At 57.1% G+C, this 12,615-nt stretch overlaps 1 protein-coding gene across 1 annotated transcript in view; it reads left to right on the top strand.

The window, feature by feature from the left end:
- The first annotated feature begins 12,054 nt into the window (after positions 1-12,054).
- The window catches only part of LOC110592663 (whey acidic protein-like), a 1,388-nt gene continuing 827 nt past the window's right edge, over positions 12,055-12,615 (top strand). The window contains exon 1 of the mRNA XM_021703730.1: positions 12,055-12,142. Coding sequence (XP_021559405.1) covers positions 12,055-12,142 — 88 coding nt within the window. The remainder of the gene's footprint in view (positions 12,143-12,615) is intronic.

Below are 12,615 nucleotides of genomic sequence, written 5' to 3'. Positions count from 1 at the left end.
ACAGCCAGAGATAGCCAGAGATAGCACAGAGAGAACCCAGAGACAGCACAGAGACAGCCAGAGATAGCCAGAGATAACACAGAGACACCCTGAGAAACACTCCTAGATGCCTAGAGGAAGCAAGCCCTTGGCCTCAGCGGTCTATGGAGCGGCTGGGAAGTCAAGTGGTAACATAGCTGGGCGAGCACATGCTGGGGGTGAAGGCTGAAGGCCAGAAGACAGAGTGTCCCTGGCCAGTCCTCAGGCCCCACTTGGGGGAGCACAGGTGACATCCCTGACTTGTGTTTGTGTTTCCCCCATTCATAGAAGTAATACACATCATTTCAGGGAAAAGCAGAAAGGAAGTGAATCCAAAGGAAATAGGCACCATCTCTTGCAAACTTATTTTAGAAAGAATCTCATTTGACTGTGCAAACTGCTTTTTAATGTTTTAAACGAGATTCATGCAAAATTAAATAACAGGGAAGATGCCAAAATTTTTTTTACTTGATTTGTTATGATCATTTTACCGCTCTGTAATTGTAAAACCCTTTTTTTAAAGTTAATACTTGATGATTGCAACACAGAATAAAGAGATTCACAGGGTGGAAACCCTCCACAGAGCAACAAAGCATAAAGTGGAGGAGGGGAAGGGGGAGGGGAGGGGAAGAGAAGAGGGAGAGGAGGGGGAGGGGAAGGAAGGGAAAGGAGGAGGGAGAGAAGGGGAGGAGGGGGAGGGGCGGAGGGGGAGAAGGAGGGAGGAGGAGGAGGGGAGGAGAAGGAGAGGGAGGGAGAGGAGGGGAGGAGAGGAGGTGCAGGAGGGGGAGGGAAAGTAGGGGGAGGAGGAGAGGGGAAGTGAGGAGGGAGAGTAGGGGGAGGAGGAGGGGAGGGGAGGAGGGGAAGGGAGGAGGGGAGGAGGAGAAGACGTGCGCCCAGGAGCGTGGGCAGTGGGGTATCTGTCCAAGTCTGCTGACACAGGGTCCCAGAGCTCACAGTCCCACGAGGGCTGGGATGCCCAGGTGCCAGCCTGAGGCCATCACATCTCTGACTAAACCCCACCCTACCCTCCACGCAGCCACAGTTCCGGTTGCCATTTGGTTTCCCACGTGGCCCATGTCCCAGGAAACCACGCTAACCATTCTGGTGTTGGATTGCATTCTATCCTGGTGGTGGTTATTCTGATGGGACATTCATCCGCTGCTGTAGGAGTTTAGTACGCATCTTGGCCAGTAAGCATCCTTCCCCGAGGAATGACGTCACTGTTACATGCTCACAAAATAACATTTCTTGGCCAGGAGATAGGAACCTGACACTGTGGGATCCGAAGTTCTCTCTGGTATCCCCAGCTACGACACCTCCCGGACGACACACTCGACCTCTGGCGCACCCACCTTCGTGGCCTCCTTCCTTCTTGCTCAAAGCTTCTGCAGGGACTTCTGGCCACCACGGGGCCCAACGTTTGTCGGGCATGCTAGCGCCCACAGGTGGTCTCCTCATTACCCCTGTGAGCCTCACCCTAAATCGTAACCTAAGGCAGGGCAGGATGCTTTCAACAAGCAATCAACACGAAAAGTTTTAAGAAGATAGTTACCGTATTTGAGGTTGGACACCTTGTTTCGGACCCTGACTCCTGGGTCTTCCTCTCCACGCCGGTCCCCTTGCTGCAGATGATGCTCCTCGAGGGGCCGCTGCTGGGTCAGACATCTGCAGGGCAGAGCTGACCACCGGGGAGGGAGGAGAGAGAGAAGCAAGGTGAGCGGCCACCACACAGAGACGCCCCCCTCACTGGTGGGGGATTGGGCTCCTGGCCGAATGCCGATAAATATCGCACGTTGCCAAAAAAAACCAAGTCAGCTTCAAGCCTCCAACCCCGAAAGTGCGTAGGAAGGAGATCCTGCCAACAGCATGACCTGCTGAGGTCGGCCTCCCAGGCTCCCAGGGGACTTACAAGGGTCTTCTCCTGGGACCTGAGGCACGCAGACAGCCACAGGAGGGCAGACCCGTGCGATGTCCAGGATGAGGGGTGAGGCTGAGAGCCATGTCTGGGGAGCATGCCCCCTTTTGAGAGCTCGTTGAGCCCTCGAAACAGGAGGCAGGAATATTCGTCCTGCACTGAAGAATAGAGTCTGGATGACGTCGCAAAAGTGGACAAGACGTCCCTCACTCAGGTCCCCCTTGACAAAAGCAACGTGGCATCTGGTCACAGACAACAGTGGTTTCGAGGGGCTGTGGGGTCCAGCCAGGACCCTGTGAAACCCCGCTGTGCTCCAAGACCAATGAAGGCTGATCTGAGAAGCCAGGCCTGCACCCAGGCTGCTGACCCAGGGGCCGAGGGCTGCAGAGCAGGAAACCGCCCACACTCCTGAGGACTCAGCCACTCAGCCGGTCTGTCACCAGGACCAAATGCCAAGGGACCTGGAAGGAGTCTCACCCACCTCTGCCTCGGCCCAGGGCACCCCCAGCACTCTGAGTGCCACACACACACACGCACACACCCGATGGCCAGCAACCTGTGCGCATTCCCAAACCCCCAACGGTGGTGAGAGAGAGCTCTTGCAGACAGCTAGTGGGCATGCCCAGAAAGCCAGCCCAAACCCGCGGACCAGGGAGAGACCTCAACGAGGTTTAGCACCCTCTGGGAAAGCAAAGGGGAGGCTGTGGGCAAACGGCTAGACTTGGCAGGGTAGAGGAAAAGCGAGCAAACTAAAGAATTCTGCCGCAGGAGGGAGCAAGGAGCAGGGAAGAGGTGTGTCCACAGGTCCGAGAAAGCCTGAGAATCCCTAACAGCGTTAATGGAAGGTACGTCTCTCCGCAAGTCAGTCGGTGAAGACTGCAGGACGTGACTGCCCCTTCCACTGTGAAGACAGTAACACAAAACTTCAAGGAACATGAAAAATCAAGGCAACGTGACACCACAAGAAAAAAAAACAATTTTTCCAACTTGCAACTTGCTCAGTAAATTCAAAATACAGGTATTATGACCAGAGCACTGCAATAAAGTGAGGCTCTGAATGAAGCAAGTCCAGTGAATTGTTTGGTTTCCCAATGCGTATAAGTTATGTTTATACGACGCTGCGGTCTATCAGTGTGCAACAGCATTGTGTCTAAAAAACAATATACATACTCTAATTAGCAAATGCTGTATTGCTGGGCGCCTGGGTGGCTCAGTCAGTTAAACGTCTGACTCTTGATTTCAGCTCACATCATGATCTCAGAGCCATGGGATCGAGCCCCGTGTCCAGCTCCAAGCTCAGTGTGGAGTCTGCTTGAGATTCTCTCTGCCTCTCTCCCCACTCATGCATGCTCTCTCTCTCTCTAAAATAAATATATAAATCTTATAAAAGAAAGAAGAAAGAAAGAAAAGAAAGAAAGAAAGAAAGAAAGAAAGAAAGAAAGAAAGAAAGAAAGAAAGAAAGAAAGAAAGAAAAGAAAGAAAAGAAAGAAAGAAAGAAAAGAAAGAAAGAAAGAAAGAAAGAAAGAAAGAAAGAAAGAAAGAAAGAAAGAAAGAAAGAAAGAATAAAAAAGAAAGGGCTCAGTCGTTAAGCGTCTGCCTTCAGCTCAGGTCGTGATCCCAGGACCCTGGGATCTCCGAATCAGGTTCCCTGCTCAGTGGGAAGCCTGCTTCTCCCTCTCCCACTCCCCCTGCTTGTGTTCTCTCTCTCGCTGTCTCTATCTCTGTCAAATAAATAAAATCGTTTAAAAAAAAAAAAAAGAATTAACATCAATCTCTCAAACTCTTCCAAAAAATTGAAAAGGAGGGAACTCTCCCAAACTCATTTTATGAGGTCAGACTCACCCTGATACCAAGGTCAGGCAAGGACACTGCAAGGGGGAAAAATAACCTACAGACCAATATCCCTGATGAATATGGATTCATCAAAATCTCAACTAAAATTCAACAAAATTTCTCAACTAATTATTTGTAAGCCAAATTCAGCCCCACAACAAAGGAATCATACACCATGATTTAGTCCTGATGCAGGGCACCCATGGGCTGGGCTCCTTCAAGAATGTCAGGACTCTCCTCTCCCCAAGGGCTCAAGATTAACCTCAGGATTTTCACCGGGAGTGTGCGGACTCTGGAAAGCAATTTGGGAACAAGGAACATCCACCATGATTGAATCTTTAGATCCATGAACATAATGTATATTTCCATGTTTTAGGTCTTGAATGTCTTTCGTTCAAATTTCATTTTTGTTGGGTTTTTTTTTTATTACATTTTCAACTTTTTATTTTCAATCCAGAGAGATCCCCTGGGCCCTTCATCAGGCTGCACCCTATGATCCATTTGCGGTTAATTTTTCTATAAGGTGTGAGGTTTAGGTCAAAGTTCCTTCTTTGGCCTGTGGACGCCCACCTGTTCCTGCACCACGGGCCAGAAAGATGACCCTTCCTTGCCACTGAATTGGTTTTGCAGTGTGTCCAACCATCGGTTGGCTGTGTCTTTGTGGGGCTATGGGTGGACGCTGAGTTCCGTCCCACCATCCCCAGTGTCTGTCCCTTTGCCCGTCCCTTTGCCCATCCCACACCATCCTGACTGTTACAGCCGTGGACGTCCTTCACGAGGCAGGCGGCTTCCTCCCTCCTTATTCTTCCCCCAAGTTCTTTGAGCCTACTCAGGTCCCTTTGCCTTCCGATGTAAAATTTGACAATGACCTTCTCGATGACTACCAAGAATCTCTCTAGGATTTTCACAGGAATTACGCTGTAGAGGTTATCAAGCCAAGGAAATTCCCTTCTGTTCTTAACTTTCTGAGAGGTTTTATCTTGATTTTTCTTCTTTACACTCTGTAACACAGATTTCGCTGATTGGTTTTCACATATTGAACCAGCCTTGGACGCCTGGAATACGCCCCACTTGTTCATGGCGTGTAATTCTCTGTACATAGGACTGAGGTCCACTGCCCATAGCTCGTCGAGGACTTCTGTGTCTGTGTGTCTGTCTGTGTGTGTGTGTCTGTCTGTGTGCATGCTCTGCCATCTGTCAGATTTGGGTGGACTCAATGTAATACTGCTGGTGTAACAGGAGTTGGGAAGGGTTTCCTCCTGTTCCATTTTCTAGAACTGATTGTGGAGATTGGGCCTTAAGTCTTCGTTAAATGTCTGGTACACGTCACGAGTGAAACCCTCTGGGCCTGGAGGTTTCTTTTTCAGGAATTTTCATCTACAAGCTCGGTTCCTTACTTGCTTGGTCCTGGGTGTGCGGTTGGGAAGCTGGTCCCTTCTGTCCGTGTTGTCACAGGGACTGTGAAAGGGGAGCCGTCCGTCCACAGGATTCCCCTCCCCTCCCCGGCCACACCCACTTCCAGCACAGAGGCTGCCCCTCTGTCTCCCCCCTTTTCCTCTGTCAGTCTCGCTAGCAGTTTATCAATGTTACTGATGTTCCCAAAGACCCAGAGTCTGCAGGGGAACATCTTTCTCGGCGTTTCTGTGCCGGATTTATTGGTTTCCACCTTTATCTTTATTATTCCCTTCCTTTTGCTTGCTCTTCCCTGCTTGGCTCCTTCAGGGGAGCCCTCAGATGATGGGCGTGAGACTTTCCCCGTTTCGGCGCCAACACCGCCTTGGCCTTGCCCCCAGGTTGGAATATGCCGGATCTTCCTTGTCATGCAGTTCAGGTGGTCCTTCCACGTCCCTGAGGCCTTCCCTTTGACCCGTGGATTATCTAGAAGCCAGTTGTTTAGTTACCAAGAGTTTGGGGACTTTTCCTGTTACTTTTTTGTTACTAATTTCTACTTAGTAGAGCCCCCACTGGGCTCCCCGAAAACACTCCGATGCTTCACTTGCTTTGTGGGCCAGGGTGAGCGCCTCTTGGTCTGCGGGCGCTTGAAGAGAACGTGTACCCTGCTGTTGGTGGACGGGGAGTCCTGTCGACGTCAGAGGGGTCCGGCGGGTGACGCGGCGCCGAGTTTTTCCACGTTCCTGCTAACTTTCCATGAAGTCATTCCGCCAGTTGTCAGGAGAGGGGTACTACTGACAGGTTCTGCTTTAACGAGGCCTGGTCCACGTCTCTCAGACCTGCAGGGAGAAGTGGCCACGTCCACCCAGGCCCCTGGCGGGCTCTGGCAGCCCCGGGAAGCCCTGCACGCCGAGCCCACTGTCCCCACTGTCCACCTCCCGCCTCATGGGCCTCGGCCTGAGGTCAGCTTTTCCGCTCCCTCCAACCAGGAAGGAGCCCCGGGGGTCCTTTTGCGGGTCCCAGGCCTGCACCAAGAAAGAGGGCCAGGCCCTACCATCGAGGGCTGACCCCCTCTGTCCACGTCAGCTCCCCACCTGCCCCTTGAGGGTGCCACACGGGAACGTGCGGCCCCGGGCACAGCTGGCGGAGCCCTGCGTTCTGCCTGCCACCTGTTCCCGAGGCCCCGGGGACTTGGATGGACCGTCCATGGAAGAGTCTGTGCTGTTGAGAAGCTCCATGCCCCGAGGTCACACTTGTCGTAGGAGAAATCGCTCCCAGCTCCGTAGTAACAAGCAGGGACAGCCCACTGTGGATTCATGTTTAGGAAATAAATATTTCTCAACGGCAAACACCTGCAGGAGTACCTCTGCCCACGGCAAGTTCTGGGGGTTCCTAAACCTGACTCTGCAGGATAGTTTCTGAGGGTAGAATTCCCGACCCTGATGTCCTACAGGAGAGTCACGGGGACCAGCCGTGACCTGCATCATGGCGTTCCCGCAGGTGGCCCCATGTTTGGACACGGCCGGTATGGGGACCAGCGCATGCTGTCCACACCAAACATCATGTCAGTCTCACCATGCAACTGCTTTCTCATCTCTGCTTCCTACCTCATCAGTATATTGTGAATGCCCTTCCCTATCCACACCAGGGGTCTCATTCCAAGTACAGACAGAGGAGCGGGGTTGGGGCTGGGGGCCAGGCTTGGAGGAGTCAGAACGGCAGCCTCACGCTGACTGCTTGGGGGGTCTGGACGAGGGCTCAGCCCTTCTCCCCAAGACTGAACACCAGCTCCTGCAGCCCTTCACGGATTCCTGCATTACACGAATACAATCATAAATCTCCGTTTGCGGACACTCTGTGGGCCTGGGGTCCCAGGTGAACCTGGCTGTACCCTGCTGGCCTCCAAGCCGTGTCTGCAGGTGGGGGTGGGGGGACCCCACCGCGGCCCTGGGCTGACAGGCCTCACGTCACTTTCCCATCACGGTCCCTCGACCCCAGGTCGGGGGCTGGTCGGCTCCGGGCACGCTGGTGTAGACTCCGGGACCTGCTTTTATGTACTGTTAAAGCTGTAACAGCAGCTTCTAGAGGACAGGCCGAGGGTCCGCTGCCCGCCGTGCATCTCAGGGACCGCCAGAGTCTGTGGTCTGATCCGGCCAGGCCCGAGACAGAGTCCAGATCCTTCCTAGGAGGCCGCTGCAGAGGAAGAGAACTCACCGGTCATTCTGGAAAGTGCGCTGGACACAAAAGGGCTGTGCGCAGATGTAGATCCGTGTGTACTGATCTAAACAGTCTACACGTAAGCACACACACACACACGCACACACATGCATCCATGTGTACGTGTAAATGTACTCCGTGCCCATCAACATACAGATACACCCATATAGATCACACGGGACGCCCCGCCCCTCCTTAGCCCCCTCCAGCCCCCCAGGCCCGCAGCCCCCACCAGCCCTGCGCCCCCTCCACCGGGAAGCCCTCCCCTCCCCTGCCTGCCTCTGGGCCTCTGTCCACCCAAGCGACGGGGACGCCCTGGCCGTGGGCACACACCTGTGCCCCTCACCCGGTGGGTCTTCCCGTGTTTCCCCACCAGAAAGCTAGATTTTAACAGAACGTCTCCCGTTCTCTGAACGTTGGCAAGGAAAATGAGATTTTTAAATGCCAGGGGAGGGGACAAGGCTGCGAGATTGTCGAGGGAAGGGACAATGTCTTCTGCTGGAGCGCCCCCCCCCCAGCTCAGCATCGGCTGGAGAGGGAGTCCAGGCCTCAGCCGCTCTGGCTCCCCGGGCTCGTGGGAGGACTCCCCCCGTGGCGGGCCCACTCTGTGCCAGCTCTCTGCGCCAGGCTGGCTCTGAAGCAGGACATGCCACCAGGGCAGGGCGTCCGAGGGCGAGGGTAGACACCAGGCAGCAGGTCCCCTCCACCCTGCCCTCCCGCCACAGCCTGGCTGGGCCCCTGATTAGGAGGCTGGGCCGCTGCCTTCTGTCCAGGACCTCCGCCACCCTGGCCCTGTCTCACTAGGACAGGCAGTGGGCTGTCCTGGGCTCCCCCTGGTCAGCCGTTGGAGGGCCTTTGTGAAATCCACTGGTCAGTGGATTTCACAAAGGATTTTCACCCCCCACCCGACCCGGTCCCTGTCCCACGCGCCCTGTGGGCCTGACCCTGCAGCCTCCCTGCTCCTCCCACCTGAGTGACTCAGACATCGGCTGCCCCCGGAAGACCCGGTTCCTCTGTGCCCGGCAACACTGCTGGTCGTGGCCCCTGGACTGTGGACGCCGCCCGCCCTCCCCTGCAGGCCCCCAGGTGGGGAGGCGATTGCATCTGTGTGTCCCCTGGGGCCGGAGGGCCACACCTCATCCGGCGGTGGCCCTGGCCACACAGCCAGCCCTACACTTGCCGTCCTCCCCGAGGACCACCGGACCACCCAGGAGCTCCCGCCACCCACCCCTCACCCTGGACATCCAACAGACCAAGCAGCCCTGCACAGGAGATGCCTTGAGAGACTGTGGGTAGGAGAGAACTTTCCAGAGAGGACCAAGAGGCCGGAGGTGCAGGCACTATGTGCAGGGGCATGACTCAGTGAGACTGGGGTGTGGAAGGGTCCTCGGGCCCAAGAGCCCCGGTGAGGAGGGCTGAGGACTGAACCCCACCCGGGGTCGTGACGCCAGTGATGGGGACAAGGACCCCCACCCAGGGGTCGTGACAGCTGATGATGTGGACCGACCTCAAGACCCCCACTAAGGGGCCATGATGCTCCCCACAAAGAGGGGCAAGTGTATAGAATGGCCCCCTGACCCTGTCTCCACCTTGAGAGCTGGAGGAAACCCCAACCCAGCTGACCCCATAGGACTGGTGGGGACGCTGTGTGCTTAGCCCACAAAGGCCATGATGCTCCAGGTGATCAGTTTCCCCACCTGTCCTGGCTTTCGGGGGCTGCTGGGAAGCAGGAAGGCCTATCTCTCTTGGAAGAAGATGGGCTGAGGCTAGGCCGGCAGGGCCAGCAAGCATCCCCAGGCCAAGGAGCAGCGCATGTCCCCTGCCCCGGGGCTGCAGAGCTCAAGGCAACATCGTTCCTGGAAGCCTCTGCTTTCTCCACCTGCCCTCAGGATTGTGAGGGCAGAAGGCCCTGCCCCCCAAGCTTCTCCGCTTCTCCCAACAACACCTCTTGCTCTGTCCCCCCCACACCAGCCCTGTGGGCTATGTGTCCCTCCCGGCCACAGCTCGTGACCCCAGGCAGTTAGAGCCGACCTCCGCTCCCCCCCCCACAACAAGACCCCCAGCTCAGGGAGAAGTGTGGCCCAGTCACACAAAAGGCTCCCTTTGCAAGTGAAGAAGTGTTTAAAATGGTGCTAGCCTGCAGGTGAAGGCCACGCGCCACCACCACGGAGTCCACCGCCACTGAGCACGGTGCTTTCTGGAAGTCTGGAGGGCCTGGGGAGGGCTCGTCGTGCTGGTCTGCACACACTGCTAGCATATGGCCCAGTGACCGAGACCATCGCGGGGGCCGGGGGGCCCGTCTGCGTCTGTGGGGGGGGCATGAGATGGATGGATGGATGGTAGATGGACAGGTGAGGGAAAACTAGATCAAGTCCGAGCGAGCTGGTGACGATACCGCTCCAGGACGCGATGAGGCGTGAGTTTCGTTTTCTTCTCCACGCTTTTCTGAATTGTCCGGACTTCCTATAATGCGTGTGTTATTCCTCTGATCAGAACAACTAGAGGTTGTCTTCTAAATAATCTGACCTGCATCACAGAAAGCTTCGCAGATCCGGTGGCACCTATGGTCCTTGCACGGCCCCAACAGGAGAGCCTGCGGGGAGCAGGGGGAGCCCAGGTCCTGTCTGAGGGCCTCCAACTCCCGGACAGGCTCCCCCCAGCACGGGTTCCCAGGGCCTAGCCCAGCCCCAACTCCAGGCAGCCCTCGGGGAGCTGCTAGAGGCCATGCAACTGCCAAGGTTCCCCGTCCGGAGGGAATTTCAGGCCACACCCATGTTTGGACTCCAGCCCCCAGGTCACAGGGTCACGCTAAGATGTGAGAGGTCACTGACCGGTGACCAAAGTCCTGATGCAGTCCCCTCTGTGCGCCGTGCATAAGTGCGCAGATGCGGGACGACGCCGACCTGCGTGATGGACAAGGGCCCTGACCCAGCAGATTACATTCTGGAGGAGCAGACAATAAACGTCCCCAGGGGAGCTTCCCTAGGCCTTGCTGGGAGAGGAGAGGCCAGGGCAGCAGAGCTGAGGAGACAGACGGGAGGACCCCAAGGGGGGGAGCACTGAGGGAGCAGCCCCCCGGGAGGGTGCGAGGCGGGGCTGGGGGGAGGAGAGGAAGGGAGGGGAAGGGGAGGTTAGATGCAGGAAGGAGCTCAGGTGCTCCGAGTGGTCAGGGAGGAGGGCACCAGGCAGGACGGCCCGCCAGCCCTTGTGACCACAGGTCCTGCAGGCCAAGGGCCATGTCCTGGGGAGCTGGTAGCAGGCCTGGTCAGCCTGGCATCAGACCCAGCATCTAAGCAAGACAGACCCTGAGTCCCCCGGTCTTGGTTTGGGGGAGGCACAGAGAGCGGGGACAGAAAGGCCAGCCGGACCCGCCAGGGAGTGACCATGGCCTCACTACCCATCTCTCCTCGTGGGCCTGGTTTCCCCACTCAGGCCCATGCGCTGCCTCCTTCCCAGGCTTCGGCGGGGAACCATTTTGAGAAGTGCCAGCACGAGGCTGCAAGTCACTGTCATTGGCCAGGATCGCGGCGGCTGGCCACCCTGGGAGGGGCCTGGGCTGAGGCCCCAGAACTCTGCTGAGGGAGCGTGAGGCCAGCACGGTGACCCTTGGGGCCGCTGGGAAGAGCTAGGGGCACCTGAGCCCCAGGGGAAGAGCATCTGGGCCGAAACATCTGGAAATGCATGGAGCACACGCTGAGGGCCACAGGGGACTGCTGTCCGAGGCCGAGGTCCCGAGCTGGCAAAGGAGGGCGGCCTAGGCCCCATGGCACTGGCCCTCAGTCACCCCGGGGCCTCTGCCCTGCCCAGGCCCTCAGGGAAGAAGGATGGAGGAAGCTCCCTCCCGACCCCAGGAGTGCCACCCCCAACCACGTGGCCCGGCTGGCCTGCCACAGGCGGGCCCTTCTGGGAAGAGGACTTCCCAGTGGCCTCCAGGCCCTGCGCAGAAATAGCTGGGACATTCCCTGGCCCGATTCTGCTGCTCTAACCAGGCAGCCGTTCTTGTAGAAAGTTCCAGAGAAGACACAAGGCACCACAAGCAACACGGCCGGTCCTCCCAGATCGCCTGCCCCCCACACCCGGGATCCGAGTGCAGGATGGGGGCATGCCATTCCGGGGGGCCCCATCGGAGGTACCCAGGACTTGCTGTCGTGGGTCCCATTCTTCCCTTCTCTGCCCTTCGTTTTTGTCTTGTTTTGTTTTACCTTCTTTTTTTTAAAGTGGTATCATTGACATGGACACGATCTTGGCTTCAGGTATACAGTGAGGTGACTGGATGTTTGTAAACCGTGGGACGCGATCAGCACGATGTCTCCTTAACACCCGTCAGCACGCTCCGTGACAGATTTCCTTTTCTTGTGATGACAACTTTTACGATCTACTGTCTCGGTGACCTTCACAAATGCAGCCTGGTTTCGTCAAGGACAACGGCCAGGTCTCCCATCCCACCCCCACTGCCCTTCAGGCGATACCTGCACAAGGGAGAGAAATGGCACACCTTATCAGGGACTTTTTTAAGTTTTAAAACATGTGCCCGATGCAGCTGGCCTGTCCAAGGCAGAAGCCCCTGGGCCAGCTGGGCCAGTGCCAGCCCCTCCCCCACATTTCTCCTCCCACCGCCGCCTTTAAAGGCACCTGGGGCCCACAGGCCACCATCTGCCACTTGCCTGCCACCCACCACTATGCACTGCCTTGCCAGCCTAGCTCTGGCCCTGCTGGCCCTGGAAGCCGCCCTGGCCCTGGCCCCGGCCCCAGCCCTCACCTTGCCAGGTAGGCCTGGGCTGCTGCCCCTTGGGGGGCACCCAGGAGGGTCCTCCTGACCTCCCTCTGCTCCAGGTGCGTCCCTGACACACTGCTGGCCCCGATGTGTTGGTGACAGGACGGGAGGCGCAGAGCAGAGGAGGCTGGCCCTTGGGGGTCCGCCACAGCGAAAGAGTGGGGCACTGCCTAGAGACCCCCAGGTGCCGCAGGGCCCGGGCCACTGTCCCTGATCGCAGGACAGCTCCCGGAGCGTGGTGGGCCTGTCCTTGGCCCCCTGGGTCTTAACCCCACCTGCTGCCGTGGGCCTGGGCACCCTTTTGTCCCCAGGTCACGCTCCGCATATTCTTTTCCTTTCAAGAAAGGGTGCAAGTTAGGGTGCTGGGGACTAGACTCCCCATGGTTCCTGCTGTCTCCCCACCTTGCTTCGCCCCCCACCAAGCAGCCCCAGGGGAGGCGGTCCACCAGCCCCCCCCCCCCCCCCC

This window comes from Neomonachus schauinslandi, chromosome 12, assembly GCF_002201575.2.
Source record: "Neomonachus schauinslandi chromosome 12, ASM220157v2, whole genome shotgun sequence".
In the NCBI taxonomy this organism is placed as follows: Eukaryota; Metazoa; Chordata; class Mammalia; order Carnivora; family Phocidae; genus Neomonachus; species Neomonachus schauinslandi.
The sequence above is the reverse complement of the archived record's forward strand: the minus strand, read 5'-3'. Positions and strand labels throughout refer to the sequence as shown.